The 25,273-nt window shown below is 46.4% G+C and overlaps 2 protein-coding genes across 3 annotated transcripts in view; one reads left to right on the top strand and one right to left on the bottom strand.

Moving 5' to 3' along the window:
• mnat1 (MNAT1 component of CDK activating kinase) overlaps nucleotides 1-19,482 on the top strand; it is a 46,109-nt gene extending 26,627 nt beyond the window's left edge. For both annotated transcript variants that reach the window (XM_083632846.1, XM_083632845.1), the window contains exons 7-8: nucleotides 1,216-1,337; nucleotides 19,084-19,482. In XM_083632846.1, the coding sequence (XP_083488972.1) occupies nucleotides 1,216-1,337; nucleotides 19,084-19,243 (282 nt within the window). In that variant the 3' untranslated portion in view covers nucleotides 19,244-19,482. The remainder of the gene's footprint in view (nucleotides 1-1,215; nucleotides 1,338-19,083) is intronic.
• Nucleotides 19,483-21,519: 2,037 nt separating this feature from the next.
• On the bottom strand, nucleotides 21,520-25,048 carry trmt5 (tRNA methyltransferase 5). Its single transcript, XM_083632530.1, has 5 exons — nucleotides 24,933-25,048; nucleotides 23,656-24,136; nucleotides 22,619-22,743; nucleotides 21,826-22,465; nucleotides 21,520-21,741 (listed from the first exon to the last, which is right to left on the bottom strand). Exons 2-5 carry the CDS (start codon nucleotides 24,128-24,130, stop codon nucleotides 21,686-21,688), a joined length of 1,296 nt encoding a protein of 431 aa, XP_083488656.1. The 5' UTR covers nucleotides 24,131-24,136; nucleotides 24,933-25,048; the 3' UTR covers nucleotides 21,520-21,685.
• Nucleotides 25,049-25,273: the final 225 nt, after the last annotated feature.

Genomic DNA, 25,273 nt, shown 5'->3' on the forward strand with positions numbered 1-25,273 from the left:
ACAGCTTTATCTCATTGTCATCTAGACTCTAGGGGTGTCTTCTGAGTCTGATTATTTTAAAGTTTGAGAGAACATGTTCATCTGACCTCGAGTGGAAATTCCCCCTTTGATGGCACGGCCCCAAATTGAACAATTCTGCAATGTCCTAAAGAAGCATCATATTTCTCACTCAATAACCACGGTCAAGGGCACGAGAAACTGGACTCTGTATTTCCACTGATTGGCAGACCGATTGAAACCACAGCCTTCAATAATTATAGATCGGGCTTTTTATAAAAATGTCCGGTTTTATATTTTCAGCATAATTTGTACGGACTTAAAAAAAACTAGAAGTTCAGGTGATGCTCAGTGTAAACCTAATATATATATATTTAGCAGAATAATGCGTGTAGGTTGACCATTATTTGTTAATATATATTAATATATAATATATTAATTATTAATATCAGTGACATTCAGCGAATGTGTTGGCCACCCATGTTGGATTGACAACGTTTTAGGTGCATCAGTGGAAGAGCAGTGTTAGTGAGCAAATGAAAAACAAACCGCTGAAAAACAAAGCACTGTCAAGACGCACACGCACACGCACACACACACGCACACGCACACACACACACACACGCACGTGTATATAGTCTAGTTAGTAGTTACTCTCTGTTCTCCATCTATACATCATTAATTACTCTTGTCTTTTAGTGGATTTATCAAAACGGTTTATAAAAGCATTTTTTGGTTCTCAAGTACAGCAGGGATGCCAGGGATTGTTCTTCCATTGTGTTTGTAGGAATGCAGTGTAATTCACACCACAATTCTCCAATGTGATCTTATGTACTTTTTCTTCATCAGATTGATCACATTTTCATCTGGAATATTGTTGTTGAGTTGTCAACAGTCAACACTCTGTATTAGACCACTAAAAGAATGCTCACTTACTGTCCTAGTTAGGTCTCTCCCCAAAACCAGCAATGCTTGGGCAAAGTGAAAAATGTTGTCAGACTAAACGCCTATTTCCAAACCAGTCAGTCAAGATCTCGCGGTTGTCAACTCGAGGTTTGATTGACATTAAGCCTATTTCTTCCAAATTGTTTTTCCGTTGCTGTGTCATCCTATTGTGCTGTAGCCATAGTTTCCAGTGCTGAAGTGCATGCGAAACTGAGACAATGAAGATGATTGTCCTGTGCTGAATGTTTTCTCTCTCTGCTGTGGTTTCTGCAGGGTCAGACGGTGTCTCTCCAGCCCGTGGCCAGGGTAGAAGAAGCCCTTTACCAATACCGGCCCCTTCAAATCCATACCTATGGACCTCCGGTGCCGGAACTGGACCAGCTGGGCCGACTCGGGTACAGACTCGTTCACACACTTATGTTCACACTTCTGCCATGGCCAGGGATGGGGTCATTTTCAATTCCTTCAATTCATAGACTAACTAGGAGTTTTGGTTCTATTTAGAGACTCACACAGTGGTCAGGTTGAATGATGGAACAATAAACTGAAATCATGGGCTCGATGGATTTTTTTAATGGAGCTGGCTCAAATCAAAGCTGTGCACATAGCGAGTGTATTTCAAAGGCTTCAGTCGTGGAGCAGAGAGCTTCTAGAGTGTTAGGGGAAGCCTGGCTCCTCTCAATTGACTCTCCTCTGATTAACTGGGAGAGTGAAAGCAGAGGAGGAGAGGGAGAGAGGAACAGCCATTGCCCGGCCACAAGCCGCCACAGTGCCTCTGCAGGAGCGTCCATTAACACACACAGGAAGTGCTTTTCCCCGACGGCCCCTTTGGGCCAATCAATCCACGACGCCATTGGTCCAGTCCTCACCCAATACAAGCCCATCCATCAGACAGCCCAGCGCCCAGCCGTCTGCACTGCAACTGGCTGCCACTAAAGCCTGCCCACACATGGAGAAAGTCCTGTTTTTATTGGGTGAGAGAAGCGAAATGGGGTGATTTTCTTTTTGGGCAAGCTGGTTGGTGGAAAGTGACTTTCAGCAATGCTTCACCCTTACAGTAACCTTCATCTAGCTGAGATACCTTACCTTACAGTAACCTTCATCTAGCTGGGATACCTTACCTTACAGTAACCTTAATCTAGCTGAGATACCTTACCTTAAAGTAACCTTCATCTAGCTGAGATACCTTACCTTACAGTAACCTTCATCTAGCTGGGATACCTTACCTTACAGTAACCTTCATCTAGCTGGGATACCTTACCTTACAGTAACCTTAATCTAGCTGAGATACCTTACCTTAAAGTAACCTTCATCTAGCTGAGATACCTTACCTTACAGTAACCTTCATCTAGCTGGGATACCTTACCTTACAGTAACCTTCATCTAGCTGAGATACCTTACCTTACAGTAACCTTCATCTAGCTGGGATACCTTACCTTACAGTAACCTTCATCTAGCTGAGATACCTTACCTTACAGTAACCTTCATCTAGCTGGGATACCTTACCTTACAGTAACCTTCATCTAGCTGAGATACCTTACCTTACAGTAACCTTCATCTAGCTGAGATACCTTACCTTACAGTAACCTTCATCTAGCTGGGATACCTTACCTTACAGTAACCTTCATCTAGCTGGGATACCTTACCTTACAGTAACCTTCATCTAGCTGGGATACCTTACCTTACAGTAACCTTCATCTAGCTGAGATACCTTACCTTACAGTAACCTTCATCTAGCTGAGATACCTTACCTTACAGTAACCTTCATCTAGCTGGGATACCTTACCTTACAGTAACCTTCATCTAGCTGGGATACCTTACCTTACAGTAACCTTCATCTAGCTGAGATACCTTACCTTACAGTAACCTTCATCTAGCTGAGATACCTTACCTTACAGTAACCTTCATCTAGCTGAGATACCTTACCTTACAGTAACCTTCATCTAGCTGAGATACCTTACCTTACAGTAACCTTCATCTAGCTGAGATACCTTACCTTACAGTAACCTTCATCTAGCTGAGATACCTTACCTTACAGTAACCTTCATCTAGCTGGGATACCTTACCTTACAGTAACCTTCATCTAGCTGGGATACCTTACCTTACAGTAACCTTCATCTAGCTGGGATACCTTACCTTACAGTAACCTTCATCTAGCTGGGATACCTTACCTTAAAGTAACCTTCATCTAGCTGGGATACCTTACCTTAAAGTAACCTTCATCTAGCTGGGATACCTTACCTTACAGTAACCTTCATCTAGCTGAGATACCTTACCTTACAGTAACCTTCATCTAGCTGGGATACCTTACCTTACAGTAACCTTCATCTAGCTGAGATACCTTACCTTACAGTAACCTTCATCTAGCTGGGATACCTTACCTTAAAGTAACCTTCATCTAGCTGGGATACCTTACCTTAAAGTAACCTTCATCTAGCTGGGATACCTTACCTTACAGTAACCTTCATCTAGCTGGGATACCTTACCTTAAAGTAACCTTCATCTAGCTGGGATACCTTACCTTAAAGTAACCTTCATCTAGCTGGGATACCTTACCTTACAGTAACCTTCATCTAGCTGAGATACCTTACCTTACAGTAACCTTCATCTAGCTGGGATACCTTACCTTACAGTAACCTTCATCTAGCTGAGATACCTTACCTTACAGTAACCTTCATCTAGCTGGGATACCTTACCTTAAAGTAACCTTCATCTAGCTGGGATACCTTACCTTACAGTAACCTTCATCTAGCTGGGATACCTTACCTTACAGTAACCTTCATCTAGCTGGGATACCTTACCTTACAGTAACCTTCATCTAGCTGGGATACCTTACCTTACAGTAACCTTCATCTAGCTGAGATACCTTACCTTACAGTAACCTTCATCTAGCTGAGATACCTTACCTTACCTTACAGTAACCTTCATCTAGCTGAGATGTGCACATTCAAATATATTTGCAGTGTGTGACCAACCCCCCCATCCCTTCCAGCAGCTTTGTACTTTGACTTTTGTTGCACAATCGCATTTACCTAATTAACTGGAGAAGGACCTAATTAAGGTGAAACTTTTCCCCTTAAAGGATTGCAGGAGAGTTTAAGCAGAATAACTGGCACTTATTTCCATTATGTATTCAGTGAAATGCTGAGGTGCTGCTTCTTTTGGCCAGCCTGATCAATATGCAGATGAAACACATCTCACAATGTTTGCCGCATGCTGGAGCTCAGAGGAGGGAGGGAGGGAGAGGAGGAGGGGGGTCCGGTGTCAGCAGTTCAGAGGTCCTGGAGGACCGGCTCTGGAGAGGAAGGGCTCTGCCACAGAGATAAATGAGGCTCAGTTCAATGAGGAGCGTCGGTCCCTCCGGTGTAGGCCGCAGGCAGCGACAGAGTCAGGCCCCCTCTGACAAACCACAACTCCCAAGATGCAATGTGCTCCGTTAAGTAAACACAAGGAATACTGCTGACACTTCTGCGCAGTTAGCAGTTTGCGATTCAGCTAGGTTTGGGGTTTAGTGCAGGCACGTGACGATGTACACGACGAACACATACTGAAGCAGAGTCCCGTAAAGCGGGTATACATGTCATTATCACTCACACTCACCCCCATTATTTTGATCCCAGCTTTTTGGCCACAATAGAGCTTGTGTGATGTGGTTAAAAATTGGAAAGCGTGTGTGTGGAGAGAGAGAATACCGACAGAGTTGAGAGGGTGACGAGTGAGTCCCCTGTGTGGAGCTGTGAAGGAGCCTCAGTCAGTCCTATGACCTGTGAAGGAGCCTCAGTCAGTCCTGTGACCTGTGAAGGGAATATGCATGAATGTGTGAGGGGATATGGATGTGCCCAGAGTCGTTTATATAGAAGAGTCGCGACATCTCCATTCACTCCAATGGACCAGTTTTTTACTCTCAAGAGTTCCCGGAATTGAGGTTCTGGATTAAGCAACGCTGTCGAGTTGCAGCAAAATGGACAGTTTGTGATGTACTTTGAAATAATCAATTTGATGACATTTAAAGAATCAAATTGTACATGATCAGCTTTATTTTAGCATTCAAAAGCAGCGCGAGACCCCTTCTTGGCTATTCATTGGCTACGGAGTCACACACTTTGGTCCTCCGCTGACGCCACTCTCTTACTAGATTGCTCTGGGTGTGCCAAAGTGTGGCTGAGGTGAAAGGGCTGTGAGGGGCCAGGTACTGATTTGAAACAGGGCTGTTTGTCTTGGTCAGGGCCCACGGTGACAGCAGCACCGCTCGTGATTTGTCTTGGACGCGGCCATCAAGCGATACCGGAGTGGAGCTCAGCTCGCCTCGCACACCCCCTCCCTCCCTGGTGGCCCCGGGGCCTGTGGGGCTGGACTCTTGCACAGGATGTCCAGTCAACACAGGACTGAACTGGAGCCATGCTTTCTTACACCACTCTCGCTTTCCCCCCTCTGTGTCTCGGTGTCTGTGTCTTTTTCGCCTTGTCCCTTTGCCCCCCAAAGAACCGCAGGAGTGCTGCACGGCTGCCAGGAAAAAGAAGGGGCCACGCCTCTTTCACTGTCTCTGCCTCTCTGTCAGCTGTACCTGAATAAATATGGGCTGAGCTGGGCTCTTATTAAAGACAGCTGCCTCAATACTGGAGCAGAGTAAAGGCTGCATGTTCAGGCAACAGGGGCCTCCCAGAGTGCCCGTTCAGCTTCCACCTCAACCCCTAACGCCCCACCACCCCACCCCCCCCACTACCACGCATATCCACGCAGCCTCCCCTCAATGTGCATAGGTGTCTATAGGTGTGAGGTTTCTATGATGGCAGCATCATGCTGTCCATCTCATAATGACTGGCACACACCCAGCAGCGTGCGTGAGTACAGTATGAATAAGTCACTCTGCTTGTCACAGCGCTCTGCCCTGGCTGCTCATGTTGAACAGTCAAAGCCTTTAATAAACAAAATCAAAGTGGAAGTAAATAGTGCTTACGAGACACAAATGGAGACATATGAGGTTTACACTGACATGGCTGTGATGTGAATCTCAGTGGGCAGCAGCCAACAACTGAAGCGGTAGCTGTTGTGAACCCCCCCCCCACCCCACCACCCCCCACCCCCACCCCGCTGTGCCTGGTGATGGACACAACCTGAATGGAAGCACTTGCATTCTTCTGAATACATGGTACTAATTCAAGTCATCATGTTAGCATGCTAGTTAAAAGAGGTCTGTGTTTGTATGAGCTTGAGTATACATATGTTTGAGATCTGAGAGAGACATTTACTTTCTATTTTTGTTTTTGTTTGTGTGCGCAGATGAGCATCTGCGTTTGTTTTCTGCGAGACTCCTTCAGATCTGGCTGTGCTGCGTAGGCGATGAAAGACTTACTGGGATCTTGGACAAGGACAAATCATATGGGGGAGAAAATAGGGGAAAGAGAAATTGGCTGCGGAGCATTCAAAAATTCAACTCAAACCTCAAGTGCTGACAATGAGAGCTCGCCAGAACAGTTGTTTGTGTTGGCACAGGTCGCCCTGAAATTAGTCCATCTCTCTCTGACAGAGGTTGCTCAACGCACTTCGCCAAATGCCAGTGCGGATAATATTTTGAAGTTTTGCCTCCTCCCCCACTCCGCGTGGCTCTCTATAATTGGTGGAAAAAGTGAGGTTTTCTGTTGGGAGCGCTTGTCAAGCATCCGTCTCTTGTCGGTAGGGTGAAGGGGAGCAGCTGAACGAGCCGCGTGTTTAGTCTGGAGCTCCTCTCCCGGGGATGCACTTCTCTGCACCAGGAAGTAGTCCTCGCTGTGCTGCCCCACACTGGAGACTTGCTGAAGGGTTCAAGGTGTAGAGAGGATGGGAAGTTTACTGTGGCCTTCATACCCAAACACAGAACACAACCACTCTTTTACAACCTTTGGCAACTGTCCCCAAGTCTATGACTTCTTAATTAATGGACACATGCCCATCACATACAGTACATATACACATACGCGTGCACACATACAGTACATAAATACATATACACACAAGCACACACACACACACACACACACACACACACACACACACACACACACACACACACACACACACACACGCACATGCACACACACACACACACACACACACACACACACACACACACACACACAGCTATGTCTAAAGTCTACATAAATGAGGCCTGCTTACTGTTCTGGTTGAGAGCCAGGGGTTAATGGGTTTCTGAGTGATGTTCTCCTCCTGCCTGTGTTCAGCAGCTTTCCACTCATCCCTCGGGGCTCCAGCGTGTTGATGTGATTGGTGTGTGTATTTGTTTGTGTGTTTGTCTGCTTGTACAGTATGTTAAGTGCCTAGGAAGGAGGACAGTATCCAGAATAGTTGCTGGTGCTGCTCTCACAGTCTTGGGTTCCTGCTGCTAGCTAGCTTTGCTAGCCTCTCCCTCCCCTGTTGGCCTGACTCCAGGTCGAGCTGTACATTTCTACAGCTCTGGGCCAAGCTGGCCAGGAGAAGTACCAGCAGCCCCGGATTTGAGTCACCAGGCCAACTAAAGATGGTCCTTAGAGAGCTTCTGCCATCACTATATGAGGTTTAAGTTGCATATAAATCATTCCTTTCTTTCCCTGTTTTCCCCACTCAATCTCTGTTGAGGGTGTAAGTCAGCCATTATATGGCGCTTTTTTGTCTCCAGAGAGATTGTTTTCAATGTATTTTTTCTTTAGAAATGACCCTCAATAGCTTTTCCATGTATGCCAGGTTCTCTGATCCCTGCAGGGAGCATATCCATCTGATGGTCCAGGGGCCTGGCAGGGTTAGGGGGTCCAGAGGCCTGGCAGGGTTAGGGGGTCCAGAGGCCTGGCAGGGTTAGGGGCGAGGGCGCAGAGGTCACTGACCGTGGAGGACCAGAAGTGCAGCACTGGGACAGCAGTGTTGGGAAAGGGAGACTGACGGGAGCAGAGTGATGGCACCTTGGAGAGAGGGGTCTCGTACACTGGGCCTCAAATAGTCATGCACTCGGCTCGCACACAGGCTCTCACACAAACACAGCTTTGATGCTTAAGTTATGAGCTGGATGAAGGAGGCTGAGGCGCCAGCTAGCATGACCTCAGATGAACTCCCCCAACAGCAGTGGTCTTTGATCTAGTTTGACTGCTATTAGATAATGTCTCAAGACACTCATTTTGCTTTCACTCAGTCAATTAAAATATTCTATCCCATTGCCAAATACGATTTTTGTTTTATTATGGTTTGGGATAACTCTATGTGGCTTTTGCGTAACGATAGGGCTTTCCCCCAAATACTTTCGGGTTGCCACCATAACCAAGACCTACAGCTGAACTAGGTTTCTTTCTCAGATATCTGATATCCTCCATTCTTCCCCACTTCACACTCATTGCGTGTGCCAGTGTCTTGTGTTACTAGATCAAGCATAACCAGTAACTATAGACATCAAGGCAGCGCTTCTCTGACCATTTAAGTGCTTCCATAGCTTAGATCAAACAGCTTGGCTGCAGCCATGTAGCCTCACAGATTTGAAATTTGCATAGCCAAAAGAGACTGCAGGCACCATCAAAGTGTGGGAGCTTAGAAACTCGGCTATTTGACTTGCAAACCTGTCTGTGTCAACAGCCTGTCTGTGCCCCAGCTTCACTCTCTGCACACGCCAGCGCTGTGCTGTGATACTAGCTTGTTATAGGTGCTTACTCTCCTCATGACTAAGTAGAGCAGAAACAGAGTGGGAGTGTAGCCACCATACAGTACTACACCAGCCCCCACCCAAGCCATTATCCTGTCTGTCTCAGTAAACAGACCATTAACAGACAGAACTGGTGGAGGCCAGATCACTATTGTTTCCCCGCCCATAGATCTGTGCAAATATTGATCTTGTCTTGGAGTATGAGTCATAATAAGCAACATACTGTAGTTGACCGTAGCCCTGACTCTGTCAGGAGGGTTTTTGCTGCTGGATGAGTCATTTCTGACCTAGAGAACAAGCTAAAGACCAAGAGGAAACCAGAGGGAGCAATAGAGGAGGGCAGAAAGGAGCCACAGACCTCTGCTGTGTAGATAGAGGAGGGCAGAGAGGAGCCCCAGACCTCTGCTGTGTAGATAGAGGAGGGTAGAGAGGAGCCACAGACCTCTGCTGTGTAGATAGAGGAGGGCAGAGAGGAGTCACAGACCTCTGCTGTGTAGATAGAGGAGGGTAGAGAGGAGCCACAGACCTCTGCTGTGTAGATAGAGGAGGGCAGAGAGGAGCCACAGACCTCTGCTGTGTAGATAGAGGAGGGCAGAGAGGAGCCACAGACCTCTGCTGTGTAGATAGAGGAGGGCAGAGGAGCCACAGACCTCTGCTGTGTAGATAGAGGAGGGTAGAGAGGAGCCACAGACCTCTGCTGTGTAGAGGAGGACAGAGAGGAGCCTCAGACCTCTGCTGTGTAGATAGAGGAGGGCAGAGAGGAGCCTCAGACCTCTGCTGTGTAGAGGAGGACAGAGAGGAGCCTCAGACCTCTGCTGTGTAGATAGAGGAGGGCAGAGAGGAGCCACAGACCTCTGCTGTGTAGATAGAGGAGGGCAGAGAGGAGCCACAGACCTCTGCTGTGTAGATAGAGGAGGGCAGAGGAGCCACAGACCTCTGCTGTGTAGATAGAGGAGGGCAGAGAGGAGCCACAGACCTCTGCTGTGTAGATAGAGGAGGGCAGAGGAGCCACAGACCTCTGCTGTGTAGATAGAGGAGGGTAGAGAGGAGCCTCAGACCTCTGCTGTGTAGATAGAGGAGGGTAGAGAGGAGCCTCAGACCTCTGCTGTGTAGATAGAGGAGGGTAGAGAGGAGCCACAGACCTCTGCTGTGTAGATAGAGGAGGGTAGAGAGGAGCCTCAGACCTCTGCTGTGTAGATAGAGGAGGGCAGAGAGGAGTCACAGACCTCTGCTGTGTATGCTGGCCATCTAAAGGCGGTCTGCTTTTACTGTTATTGTTGTTCCTCTGTGGGCTGTGTGCCAGACAGGGCCAGCGCTCCCCTCCCAACACGAGGCCAGGCCAAAGCAGGCCAGTGAAGGAGACACCAGTGTGCAGGGAACTCCGGGCATAGCAGCCTGTCCTGCCACCAGGTTTATTTGTGTCACGGCCTACAGGCGACAGGGTCAACACGCAGCGGAGAGTGAGGCGACGTCTCCTGACTATTAATACCTTAACACACACTGACCTACGCAGAGGTTTGTAAAGCGATCACACTCAGGCTAGGGTTGCATGCTTTGATTTGGTGTTCATAACTACGCCGGTGTATGTGCACTGCACACACACTGCGCCTGTGTCTGTGTCACACACACAAACAGCAGCTCACTGCACACACACTGCGCCTGTGTCTCTGTGTCACACACACAAACAGCAGCTCACTGCACACGCACTGCACCTGTGTCTGTGTCACACACACAAACAGCAGCTCACTGCACACGCACTGCACCTGTGTCTGTGTCACACACACAAACAGCAGCTCACTGCATACGCACTGCGCCTGTGTCTCTGTGTCACACACACAAACAGCAGCTCACTGCACACGCACTGCGCCTGTGTCTGTGTCACACACACAACCAGCAGCTCACTGCACACGCACTGCGCCTGTGTCTCTGTGTCACACACACAAACAGCAGCTCACTGCACACGCACTGCGCCTGTGTCTGTGTCACACACACAAACAGCAGCTCACTGCACACGCACTGCGCCTGTGTCTGTGTCACACACACAACCAGCAGCTCACTGCACACGCACTGCGCCTGTGTCTCTGTGTCACACACACAACCAGCAGCTCACTGCACACGCACTGCACCTGTGTCTCTGTGTCACACACACAAACAGCAGCTCACTGCACACGCACTGCGCCTGTGTCTCTGTGTCACACACACAAACAGCAGCTCACTGCACACGCACTGCACCTGTGTCTGTGTCACACACACAACCAGCAGCTCACTGCACACGCACTGCACCTGTGTCTCTGTGTCACACACACAAACAGCAGCTCACTGCACACGCACTGCGCCTGTGTCTGTGTCACACACACAACCAGCAGCTCACTGCACACGCACTGCGCCTGTGTCTGTGTCACACACACAAACAGCAGCTCACTGCACACGCACTGCGCCTGTGTCTCTGTGTCACACACACAACCAGCAGCTCACTGCACACGCACTGCGCCTGTGTCTCTGTGTCACACACACAAACAGCAGCTCACTGGAGCCACTGTCCCCTCCTCCTTGCCCCTGGGGCAGAGGGCTCATTGATGTACAGGGGGATTAGCTGGCTCATTTTCCCCTCTTAAGAGCTGGGGAAAGAAAACAAACTCCCGTCATTTGGGGCTGGGCTGTGGGGCCAGGCACAATTCCTGGTAGGAGGTACCTCATCTCTATGATGTATGAATTATCAACCCCCCCCCCGCCCGCTCTACCTTTCCCTGCCTTTGTGTTTGTTTTTCTTTCTCTCTTTTTCCTTCATCCCCCCTTTCTTTGCTCTCTTCCTAATTGAAATCCTCTTTGCCTCTCCCCAGTGCTTGAGGTGATCTGGTAACTGATACCTGTGGAGGTGAATCCTCCTGGGAAAACTATTCTTCCACAGTGTACTGCTGCTCTATTCGCAGCATGTTACATCTAGCCATCAAGGCTCCCTCGAGGTGTGTGTGTGTGTGTGTGTGTGTGTGTGTGTGTGTGTGTGTTATGGGTGTGCCTTGTGCTCGCAGCCATTCACTGGACAGCATATGTCCTTCCATTGTTTATGGCCCCATTTGGTTAAGGATGACACTGATGTCATGTCACTCCCCCCTCTCCCTCCCTCTCCAGTCCACTTTATTCTCCCCTCTCTCCAGGGGGGCAGAGTCATCAAGTGGCAGCTCCGGAGACAAGAGAGAGATGCTCCCTGTATCAAGTGGCCAGCGGGGTGTGATGGCTCTCCAAGCCTATGGCTGTGGTTAGGTGTTAAGCAGTGGCCCAATCAGTTGACCAGCCTCTACTGCCCCCATCAGGTCAGACAGGGGAGGTGCAGGGCCAAGACGACAGAGCCCTGGATGAGTAGTGACAGGTGATGCTTGCACCAGGAAGTGAAGTTGCATTTGGGGGCATTTAGTACAATAGGCCTTTATCGTAAGCACCTCTACAATGCAGTCTTTCATAGACACAAAACAAGCGTAGCTCTCAGTCATTATCACTGATACCAACAAGCTGGCTTCTTGAGGACAGCTTGCAGATTGTCAATCACTCTAAATGAGTATGCATTTCTATAAGTGTCAATGTCAAGTGTCACCCAATGCTTCTGTTAACACTCTAAACATATTCCCCCTTTAACTAAGTGTTACTCGTACCCTCCTCCCTCTCGTCCTCCTCTCTTTGGGATGTGGGGAAGCAAACCCTGCCTGTCAGCGGTGATGATAAGACACATGATAATGGATAAAGGGTCTATGGGCTCATGAGGATATGATGTCACTGCATTGAGTGCCCCCCTCTGCACACACACACACACACATAACGTACATACACACGCGCACACACACACACACACACACACACACACACACACACACACACACACACACACACACACACAGACAGTACAACTTGAGATAATCTGGTGGACAGTGTGTAGGCTAATGGCTGAGGATCTGTCTCACACACTCTCATGTCCCAGAGGAAGCCGCATTCAATGGAAAACAGTGTGACCTACGACCCCTGGTGCTGAAAGACTGCTGTTGACAGATATAGTATACCTGTGAGAGTCCTCTGTGTTTGGCTTGACTGCGGGGGTTTTGTTTCTGGACCGAGGCCTGGACCAATTCACACATTCTCCGCTGGTAAAATTCGGGCCCATCGTTTTGCTCTTGGTACAGGTACAAACCGCGTTGCCCTTAGATAAACATGTACTCGCATGCATGTGAGTTGTGTAGACACATGCATGTGGGGTGTAAACACACACGCAGATCTCCACACAATACAGTCAGTGTGCCGCGTCTCACAGTTTCCTCTCAGGGCAGAGTGTAGGAAGGAGGGGCAGATGGGGTAGCAGCGCTGCGAATGTAACTGGAGCCGCCTGAGGAATGCAGGGGGTGTTTTTGGAGGAGCGGAGTGGAGTCGGGGGGCGACTCGAGGGGGTGGGATGGGTGATTAGGGGGTGACAGCTGAGTGCTGACCCCTCTATAATGACAAATCATCTGGCAGGTGTGTGGCTCTGCGCCCCCCTCCAGCCCCCTCATTCCCAGGCCAGGAATCCTCAACCGCTGCCGGAGCGGAGCGCTAAAGGAAGACTTCCGGACATTCAGACTCTGCCATCCAGCAGGCTCATGATGACTGGCCTTTCAGAAGAATGGAACAGCCTCTGTGCGGATATAGCTTGCTCTGTGTGTGTCACCTGCCCTTGTTTAGATCAGTGGTTCTCAAACTTTTTCACGTCAAGGACCCCTAAACTGACATAAATTAGACCACAACTTTGCCTCACCATGGTGAGGCAAAGTTGACGTCACTTCCTGCTTCAGCATGCACACCAAGAGATTTCATCTGCCATTTATTTTCCCATAGACATTTTGTAAAATGCTTATAAAAATAGTTTTACTTAGTCAAACCAAACGATTCAGCTATATTTAGAATCAGGAGAGACCAGAACATTTCACTCAGACGGAAAAAAAAAAAGAAAAATCTTTTTTTTAACCCACTATTTAATTATTTTTACGTTTTGGTCTGAATTAAAGGTTCTATGCTCTCTCCTGTTTCATAAATATAGCTGATTAATTTGGTTTGACAAAGTCAAACTATTTTTTATAAGCATTTTATGAAATGTCTATAGAAAATAAATGGCAGATGAAATATCTTGGTGCGTATGCCTAACCCGGAAGTGCAAGCAAGCTGGATTCTCTTGCGAGATCTGGTTTTTGAAAACAATACCGGCCCCTATCTGGCAGTGTCAGGTTAGAAATATACCGGTAGTCTCTTAAAATAGACGCGTTGGCTCCTGCAATTTTCAAATGTCTCCGCCTACCCATCTGTACTTCGTAGAGGAGAAAGTTGGTCAAAACGGAAAGAGAAACTAATGAGCGATGATAGGGGGGGATGTCCCGCCTTTAGCCAAAAGGCAGGACACCTGCTCATATTTCTTCAATCACCTGCATCAGTTTGTTTACATGTGTCGTGATTAGTCGGTCTGAAGCGTTTTCACGCCCAACTTCCTTTGTGGGCGTGAAGTACAGATGGTGCATTCAAAGAATGTAGAGGAGAGAGTCTGACTTGAGAGACTACATGAAATAAGGTCTGTGGTCAACAAAAGTTTATGAAACAGTGAAGCTTGTGTTCAACAAGATCATCTTCATAAACGAGGACCACTTTCATGACTTTTGAAGCGTAAATGCGTTTTTCTTTTTTCTTACACGATTTTCAGAAAGCGCTAAAAAAGTAATACGAACCAGCAGCGCATGGCCTTCCGGGGTAAGCCTACAAAAATATGTCATCCCTGTGGTACTAAGATTTTGTCCCAGGGTCCTCCATCTAATAGGATTTTAGCTTTTAGATCTTTCATTACTCAACGTGTATGGAAACCCATGACCACAATAGTCATACATTCTGTCATTGTGTTACTTATGGATGGTATTATAGTGAAAATAATTATCCTCCTTTTTGCTGGGGACCCCCTGGAGCCCCCTCAAGGACCTCTGGGGGTCCCTGGAGTCCACTTTGAGAACCACTGTTTTAGATGCATTCAACACAACAGTCTAAGCTTCTTTTGGTTGAATAAACATAGCTAATGAGGCTTCAGTCCTTGGAGCAATCTCAGGTAGGGGAGAGTTTATTGATTTATCTATGTAGACATAATTTTTCCTTCCAGCCTGTGTCGATTCAACAGAATACAGAGTTTGCTTCTGCACCAGCCCGAAAGTCAACATACCCTGTTCGAGTTGTGAGTCATGCTCATGATGAGCTGAACTGGGAAAGCCCTCTGATCCTTTGTGCTGTGAAAACAATTGCTGACCCTGGATCAGAGAGGGTGCTGTGAAAGTGGACAGGTGCGGAGCTGAGGCCTGGTCTCAAGTCAGTGCTGAGACATTTGTGGAGTTAGAGGAGTGTAAGAGCAGCTGGCCATCCATTAGACTCCATACTCGCCCATTCATACAGATAGCCCCTTTACAATTCTATCCCGCAATAGAACAGGGGTCTTCAACCTTTTTCGGCCCAAAGACCTCTGGGTTGATAGAGAAACAGAGCAGGGACCACTACGATTATAAAATAAAATTGTGTTGCATTTCAAACGTGGCCTGTAATAACATTTATAATCCAGTGCACATCAGGATATCATGATTGACACTTCTTTTTGGCCAGCGCAAGCAGGCCCTATATCTGGCTTTGTCCAGTCCAATTTGCTCGTGAACGCTTTATCGCGCTGGCCATAATTATGCTATCTTCCAACCTAGCCTTGTTATCAATAGATTACATTTAAAAAGCAAAAAGCGAACAATGTGTTTCACATATTGCTTCATCAGATTCGCTTTATAAAAAAAGAATTTTCATCAAAAGAAGCTTATTATTGCCTATTAATGCTTTACTCAATATTATTATTTTTGTCTAAAATAAAATTTAAAAATGTTCACAAACATTGGCAAACTGCCTGCAGTACCTCTGTGGACCCCATGTTGAAGACCACTGCCATAGAAAGCTATGCGAACCTGCTGTATGGTACAAAAGTCTGTATGTGTGAATGCAGCCAAACCACATCATTGTACAGTGAGCGTTGTTTAATACAGATTCAGATTGCTCCTTTGTCTGCCCTGTGCTTTGTATATTGATGAAGTGTCTGCTCTCTCAAGTAGCCATTGTAACATTAATATGCCTCTTTTATTTTCCATCATCATGGCTGGGCTTCCGCAGCTCTTCTTAATCCAATTCTGGCCAACACATGGAGTCTAGACAAGGGGCCCAGCGCCGCCTTCTGCTATCGGCTACACACCCAGGCTGCTTTCCCTCTGGAGTCCCAAGCTCACAGCTATTTCCCTGAAGAAGCCAGACTCCCCCCGCTGGCCCGCTCCACGGCTGATCCAAACACAACGAGGAGCCACACGTTCTCAGCTGGAAATCACGCGGAACCCGCCGGAACATTTCGCCACTTATCTTTTCACTTTGAATTAGAGACGGGGCTCCACGCTCTTTTCCAGGCAACGGGAGTAGGGAACACTTTGAGGTCCCGTCGGGAAAATCTCTGATGATTATTAGCATTAACAGGAGACATTGCCCAGGTATTCAGAGTTCCAGACCCAAGTGGAAAAATGGTGTCGGCTCTGAGCAGTCATGAGCCTTCTTGGCTATTTGAAAGAGAGGGACGACAGCACAGATATTGGGAGTAGAATTTCAAGAATAACATGATCACTCCATCATCCATTTTGCCATCAAGAATACACAGTATTTTCAATTTTGGAAGAAAACACTGGTGAAACCATGTGACACACAGGATACACACATATTACTCTGCATGTGTGTGTAATAAAGGAAAACCCCTGTAAGGAAGATTATCTTCCATTCTGGCAATTTCAGTGTCTTGACACACACACTGTCACACCGTGTCATTCAGTTTTCTCTCTCACCTGCACTAGTCTATTCCCGCTCCCCCTAAGCGACATAATGGACCAGTCCAAAGTGACCCATATTTACCCAATAATACCAGGCTTTGAAAAGACCCATATCAAGTTGCAGCTAATGCTCCAGTGGGGCCCGGAGAGTGAAAGATGTTACCGGCCGAAACGGCTTGGGTTTCAGGGCCCTGCGAACAAAAGGCAGGCCGGTCCTCCGAGAGAAGGGGAGGACGGGGGATGATGGGGTGGGAGGGTGTGGAGGAGAGAGGCGCACGTCTAACTTAGTGCACCGACAGCACAGCACACACATGAAGCTGAAACAGTAGCAGCAGCGCCAGCCCCCAGCACAGGCCAGTGTTCACTGTCTGTTTCTCTTTCTGAGTTGTGTAGCAGCGTGTGTGTGTGTGTGTGTGTTGCCATTCGTGTCCCTGTGTGTGTGTGTGTGTGTGTGTGTGTGTGTCCTTTTCTGACTGAAGGCGCTGTGAAGAGCCTGCCAGGTTTTCTAAGAGAGAACAGCACATTTAATTGAATGCATTTCAAGCCTTTGCACGTCTAGGTTGTCATCAGGCCACTCTTGATGCGTAGGCATTGTCAAGTGCAGTCATGCGAAAAGACTATCTCTCGGCTTTACAAACATTTAGAGCCAGTTGTGTGTGTGTGTGTGTGTGTGTGCGTACATGCATGCCTTTACGAGAAGATGCACGTACAGCGGCTGTGTAAATGGAGCAGAACTGAAGTAACCTTGAGTGTTAGGGGTGAGCAGAGGGCAGACAGGGTTGGTTTAAGAGAAGAGGATTTGTGATGATGATTTCACCTCATATCCTCCCTGCTCTCTCTACTCCCCCCCCCTCTCCCCCCCACCTGCACTATTCAGCCTCCCCCCACCTTCATGTTCTCTTTGGCTCTCTTGCTCCCTCTCCTTAGGGGCAGGCAGGTATAAAGTTACACAGAGCTCTCAGCTTTCTTGGAAGGAATGACCACATGAGTAGCTTGGGGATTAGATTAGCAGGAAGAGCAGACTTAGCCGGGCCGTAAATAGCCCACTTTTTTCACCATTAAAAAGGCCCAGTACAATATAATCAATAGATAGCACTCATCTGATGCAGGAAGCTATATGAGAAGACCTCCCTCAAGTGCTCTGAAGGACAGGCTCCAGCAGCGTGGGCCTAATGAAGTTATTATTAATCACTGGGCCTCCTGTTTTGAACTTGTGTGTTGTTTCTGTAGTGGCTGATGAGTGGTCTTTGTGTGTTGTTTCTCTAGTGGCTGATGATGAGTGGTCTTTGTGTGTTGTTTCTCTAGTGGCTGATGATGAGTGGTCTTTGTGTGCAAGACGACCTGATTGCCATCTCTTGTTGCTCTGCTCACTTTCACTGTCTATTCTAAAACTCCACGAGGCTGACTTGTGTAAATGACTGTTTTTTTTTAACACTTTAACACAACATTTACACAAGACCGCCTCATGCCTTATGTATGTGGTGTAAACAGTTTATGCCACAGACGTAATGGCAAGCATGTTTCAATACAATTGTCAATTAAGATTGTTTTAAGATTAAAAGACCATAGTACCTCCCAGAATCATCAAATACAAAGGAAAATGTATCTATTCGCCTCAGTGTGCAGTCTCACCAATTTCTTTCTGTCCGTCCAGCTCATTCACATACACACACACACACATACGGTCTCTCTGAGCCTCCCCACAGGTGTTGGGTTACTCTGTAAAGCAGCTTGAATGGGCACAGAAATCACAGAGGGCTGTCTGTGCTCTTGATTCCTATTTCACTTTGAAGTTTCCCTGGCTCTCAGGAACAGGGGCCACAAAGCCAGACTCGTGTGAGGGCTTTAGACCTCTCTGCCGGGGCCGTGGACTCTGCAGAGGAGGGGCGGTGGGGGGTATTGGCAGGCGAGGCTGCGTGTTGTCTCAGTTGCTTTGGATCTTAGTTGCTTGAGGACTTTGCTTTTTTAACTTTGTAGTCCGATGCTACGAGAAGCCAGTCGGGCACATGTGTGTGCAGGTTGCTCCCCCAGTCTTTGACAGCCTAAGATGATGTGTGTATGTGTGTGAGAGGAGGAAGGATTAGAGGGGTGGGGCCACAGGTCAACCTCTGCCCCGCCTCCCTCCCATAAGTAGAGGGGCACCCATCACTGTGAGGATGACAAGTAGAGACTTAATTGACAGCTTGACTGTTTTTCTATCTTTGACTCAGAGTGAAAATAAACAGTGACTCCTGCCATTGCTTGAGAATCTGAAAAGGGGCTTTGGCAGGCTACATCTGTAAGCACTTAAAAAATAAAAAGACACCTATAATACTTTAATAGAGCCATGTTGGGAGAGGCTTTAAGGTGTTTGAGTGTGGGTACTGGGTAGACCTGTCTTGGTCTCAACACAGGGGCAAGGGGTCCTGGAGAGCCAGAAAAAATAACTGGAGTGTGGATTTAACGCAGAATAAACTTGCACTCGAGTTACACTTACAGGAACTGCTTTTGAAACTCGCTAGCTCGCAGGCTGCCGTAGGTGTGCTATACTGCTGGTGCTAAAGCTGCCAGTCAATCACATTGTTTAGAAATAAAGCCTCAGTGCTTTCTCTCTGTTCTCAGGTACCTGAACCACGTGCGGGCTGCCGATCCTCAGGACACCGCTGGAGGATACACCACGGAGTTGGCGTGTCATCGAGCCCTCCAGGACGCCTTCAGTGGGCTGTTGGACGTGCGTGTGAACTTTCACACGCATAATATACCGAACCAACTTGATTTTTGATTCTCTATTGTCTTGATATCTTACATTATTATCCTTTGGACTGTTTTTTTTTTTTTACATTCCTCAGTAATTTATTTTTACTAGGTAATGCAATGTTTTGAGTTTGTGGTATGTTTAAAGTGATGTTATGAAGATCATATAGCCCATCACATGGCCCTTTAAATAAAAGAAGAAGAAAAAAGGGGGGGGGGGAGTGAACTTTCTGCACTACAAGTCCCACACTGCTCTGAAGTGTAGAGGGCCAAAAGCTGTTGTGGTGCAGGCTGGTCTGACTCATAAGGTGTACAGCGCTTTTTATATTTTGTGTTAGTTTTATATTTAAATAAATCAAAAAGAAGAGTCTTTGTCCATTATTTTACAGCTTGAATTGAAACGGAAGAAGAAACAGAACACCCTGTCTTAATACATCAAGCCCTGGATAATGAGTAGGGATGGGAAATTATAAGATTTTATTGAAACCAATGCCATTATTGATTCTGCTTATTGGTCGGATTCGTTTTCGATTCCTGATCAACTTTCTGTGTGGAGAAAAGTAGGTTTTTAAAGGAACACTCCGCCCATTTTCAACCAGCTTTGTATCATTAGAACATCAGTAGTATATCAGAAAACTGTAAACGGTTTTGAAGTCTGTCATTTAATTTGACAGTTATTGAGTGTTAAAGTGTGGACCAGTGACATCACTGGTCCACACTAACTCAAATGAATAACTAACTCAAATCAACTCTCAATAACTGTCAAACTATTCATCATTCATCTAGTTTGACAGTTATTGAGAGTTGATTTGAGTTAATGAGTTATTAACTCATTGAGTGCCAGCCACTTTTGGAGAACGGACGCTCCCAGTGCCAGTTTCAGAGCTTTTTTCAGTGATTTCTCGAGGCCCACAGAATATTGTGTGATATTACTATGTAAACAATGAACACGCAAAAAGAACGATGAGACTCTTTTCTATCATCAGCAAAAACAGGTTTATTGATATCATTTTCCGTTCTTTAGTTATCAGCCGGAGAAGATAGCTTGATTTAACAAAAAAGAGCAGTTTTTTTCTAGAAGCTGAGATAATGGCCCTTTTGTGAAATTAAACATTTCAAACACATCACTGACTCTGAAGCTAATTTTCTGATGTAGTCACACCTCAAAAATAATTTCCTTCAATAAAACAGTGAAGGCCAGGGAATTTTGTTTGGCAGAATAATATTTTTAGCTGCAACCAGCAGCGCTGGCCCCTGCGTGCGCTGCTGGTTGCAGCTTCTTGCTGATCTTGATTTGCTGCTGGTGGGCATCGGATATTCTGGCTTGCGTTTGCCAACCCTGTCCTGCTGCCTGGGTCTGTCTGGGTCAGTGTTGTGTGCTGCTCTGCGTGCCCCCCCCCCGCCCCGCCCCGCCTCGCCCCGCCTCAACTGCACACTCCTCCTGTATGGGAGGTGGCTCTCTGCTAAGTTTGCTCTGCACTGTGAAGGGTGCGCGACATCTAGCTTTTTCCGCGTGTTTGTCACCGGCTACTACTGTATGCTTCCAGTTGAGAATAATAACGGCTGATCATGCGAATGGGCTGTCGCAGCCGACATGGAGGAGCTCAATTGTGGGAGCAGATTGGCTGCTGCCTGCTGCAGGCACATCTAACGTTAAAAGGCTTCATGCATATCGATGCATACGGATGCGATGCGATTTCCGTTTCCCCAACGACTTATTCTGTTTTTCTCTGCCTTTCTGTTAACCTGGAGAGCACTGTCGCCACCTAAGGGTTCTGTAAAATAGGTTATAGACCTCCAATAGCACTGGTCCACACTTTAACACTCAATAACTGTCAAATTAAATGACAGACTTCAAAACAGTTTAGTTTTCTGATATACTACTGATGTTCTAATGATACAAAGCTGGTTGAAAATGGGCAGAGTGTTCCTTTAAGCTTTTAAGCATCGACAACACAGCTGCTTCATTATCTCTTGACTCTGAACACAGTGTAGAATGTCTAGTCTAATATTTGAACATGTTAAAATAAATTACAATGCTCCTTGTCTTCCTCTCCGCCATGAATCCTTGCAAGTTTCCAGCAGCGTCGATGCAGTTTGACGTCATGTGGCATTCGTTTTTGCAATGGGCATGTGCAACAGTCAGAAAAACATGCCGGCATTGATAAAAGGAATTGTTCAACTCTGAGCTATACGATTCAGAATAATTTGGAACTGGTTTTAAATGGTTCTGGTTCTCAATTCCCATCCCTAATAATGAGAAGGCTATTATACATTGTGGTGTGGAGAACAAAGGGATTTAATTTCTTTAAGTAAGATTTATTATGTCAAGATGCAATAACATCTGCAATAAATGCAAAAGTATAACTCGTAGTTTGTTAAAAAAAAAAAAAAAAATCAAAACTCAAATGTTACTCAAACTGAAATGTTTCCTATTCCTATCATTCTTCATGGTGCCAGGTTGAATGATCTAATCTGCAGCCTCCTCACACTTCTGTCTTTTTGGAGACGGTTCATCTGAAGGTTCTGTGGATGAACAACAAACTGGTTAAACATGTTGTATGGTTGTCTAGCTCAATTCATCCCATTGTTTCATAAAGGAATGTTCACCTGTGTGTTCATGGTCACCGCTGAAGAGGACCTCTTTGGGGAGTGTGAATCGAACGCACATCATATCCTTGTTTGGTGCTACGTTACGCACAAAATGCACAGAGCAGTGGTCCTCCAGGGGGAAGCCCAGGCTGATGGAAGCCCTCTCCACCATGTCCTTCTCGGGGTTCTCATCTTTAGAGAAGCCGTAACAGTACACTATGGGCAGGTTCTCGTCACAGGAGAGCTCCTGGGGCAGGACGCCTCTGAAGGCATCCAGGAACTCCAGAGCCAAGGCAGGCAGGTTCATAACCACATGAACGGTGGTTTTACCCTTCAGCAAGGCGGGCAGCTCCTGCTTCATGGGCCCCTGGATGAAGGCTCTGCCATCCAGGTTAAAGGTTCTCACTTTGCTCTCCACTTTGTTGAGTTTGCAGTTGTGTTGCAACCAGCGGTAGGACTCGGGGTTGAGATCATTGGCTAATACGTTCGCACCCAAGCGGGCGGCCGGGACGGCAAAGGGCCCCACTCCAGCAAACACATCCAGCACGGTGTCACCACGCTTGACGAGCTGTACGATGCGCTGGTGCTCCGTGCTCAGCCTTGGGTTCCAGTAGACACGCGAAAAATCAAACTCGTATGTCACGCCATTTTCCTTCACCTGCAGCAGGGACAGAGAATGAAGCAAGCCCTTGTTTAAGAAAAACTTTAATGGTAAAGGTTCAGAATGTATTAGAGAGTGACTGTAAAAATGGCCGCTATGTATATGAATGCCAGTAACATCAAATCGATGCACATTTGCGATTTAACCTACTTTGGCAACCATATTCTCCTCTCCAGCTAGCACCTCCATCTTGAAGTTGCGGTAAGTGGAGTCGATGATGTTTGTCTTATTGACCACACAGGTCACCCCGGGGTTTTTGTCCATTATGACTTGGCCTACAGTGGGAGCAGCAGAGAAGTAGTGGCAATGAGTAGAGCTAAATTGAATCAGCTCTCTCTATATCCACTTACACATTATGTGATTTATCAAAAAGAAATCCATTTGTGTGAGTGCTGTCACATAAAGGTGGCCATCTTGATGCAAACCGTTTCATTCCCAAACCAAGCATCTACCCTTTGAAAAAAAAAAATATATATACATTTTCTGCCTTAGAAATTAGTTGCTGGTATGACAGTAAAACTCATGATGGGTGTTCTCAACTTTTAAGAAAAAGGAAAGTGCCTGCACACTTCTATGGAGCACAAAGGCAAAACTTAAGTCTGGTCATGAGGTCAAACTTTGTCCATCCGCAACATTGTCCATTAAAGTTGTGTGGGAGCATAGATGTGTGTCGGCTCTGGCCATTTTCAAGATTTCCATAGTCCAGCATATATATACAGATCCTTTCCAAAAAATTTGAATATCATGGAAATACCATGGATAACCATGGGCTTCAGCGGATTGTCAAGCAAAGACGATTACAAAATTTGGCTGAGATTCAGAGGGAGTGGACTGAGGCTGGAGTCAGTCATAACTGAGAAGTAACTGCTAATCTATAATCTATGAAAGTTTCACTTTTTGAAAGGATTCATGGAAAAAAACTAACTTTTCCATGATATTCTAATTTTTTGGAAAGGATCTGTCTGTATGTGTATGTATATATATATATATATATATATATATATATATATATACATATACATATATATATAGCTGTACGTATAAGTGCATATGTGTTTTAAGTGCTTTGTTTGGAAAATAGTGACATTCGTGTTTTCTTCTTCTTTACACATTGAAAGAGCTAATATAAGACAGCAACTATTCAGAAATGGATCATTTAGAGATTAAATGCAGCAGTGCCCTCTCACCTATCAGGTTTCTGTATGGAAGCTGGTGGTCCCTCAGGTTCATGTGTGCGATGTGTCCCACCCGGCTGAACCCAGAGGTGATATCCAGGCCCTGGGGCAGTATGGCCTCCAGCACCTCCTCGCTCTTCAGGTTGTGGTAGGTCAGGGTCAGTTCATAGTACTGCAGCTCCTGAGCTACACCAAACGACCGCAACGCCTCAGCCTCAGCTTCACTGAAGGAACCTGGAGAAGACACTCTGTGGGGATCCAACAGTATTAACCTGAAGTCATCTACTTCACTGTTCTCCTTATCTTGCACCACTCTCGGTACATTTGGCCGCTGGATGGTTGACTTCCTCAGGCTTTTCACTACTTTGTTCAGGACTCCCTTGGGCACCCGTAGTGCTGGCACAGTAACTGTCTGGGTGAATGCCTCTCGGTCCAGACAGGTCATGCCACGGACCTCTGCGGGGGCTCTGTACAGCTCGGGCTCCATGTGGCTCTGCTGGGAGAGTCCGAGAGTCAGAGTCAGTTTATTTACCATTTGCAGTAGAAACCACATTGGAATTGGGGTGCAAGAGCTTAAAAACACATAACAAATTACACCGACAACATATAAGGCAGTATAGGTTACAAAAAGGAAAAGAAGACTATGAGACTAAAGAGAAATACACATGCACCTAGCACAAATCTTAAATTTAGAAGTACATAATGCATATATAACGGTATTGCATAGGTAAAAGTATAAGTCAGGGGTTTTCCCAGGGGGGCTCCAATTTCACTGGAGGCCCAGTGAATGGAAGTGAAAAAATATTACATTAGTTATTACATAATTTGTCAAAAGGAGATGATCACATAAAATAAATTAAATGTGTGTGATTTGGTTAAAGAGATAGTTCAGAGATACAGTAGTTTTGGGTAAATTTACTGTTTTCCCACTTTCTCAGAGTCAGAAACAGATAAATGCCTTCAGACAGACTTTGTGTGTGTGTGTGTGTGTGTGTGTGTGTGTGTGTGTGTGTGTGTGTGTGTGTGTGTGTGTGTGTGTGTGTGTGTGTGTGTGTGTGTGTGTGTGTGTGTGTGTGTGTGTGTGGTCTGAAATATGTCAACAGTAATATCAGGCTATTCTTGGCTCAATTGTTGAGTTGCAATGGGATCAAATAACATAATCATGATTGTTAGGGTGGGGGGGGGGCTTTGTCCATCCTTTGAGGGGAAGCCCACAGTCTCAGACTTTGAGAAACCCCTGGTATGAGAGTTTAAGACAACTTGTAAAAATAAAAGGCAAGGTATCCGACCACGGGCTTCAAAACACAGGCGGGACAGGCCGAGGATGGGCGCAGGGCGGCAGAGCACAAGCTGCGGGATACAACGACGCTTCTCACGTTGCTTTGAGCTTGCACAGATGTGAAGATCCTTGTGAGAATCCTGCAATGACAAAACGCTGTCGTTATCTAGCAGACGACTTAAAATAAGAATACACATACATTCTATAGTGTATAAAAAATACATCACGTTGATATACAAAGTGTATAAGTTTAACGTAAACGGAGCAACGGGGTATGTATTACTGTTATTTTCGAGAAAACGCAAAATCTCACCTCACCTCAACATCCTTGGTGTGCTGCTGACATGCGTA

This window comes from Poromitra crassiceps (assembly GCF_964638095.1).
Source record: "Poromitra crassiceps genome assembly, chromosome: 3".
NCBI lineage: Eukaryota > Metazoa > Chordata > Actinopteri > Beryciformes > Melamphaidae > Poromitra > Poromitra crassiceps.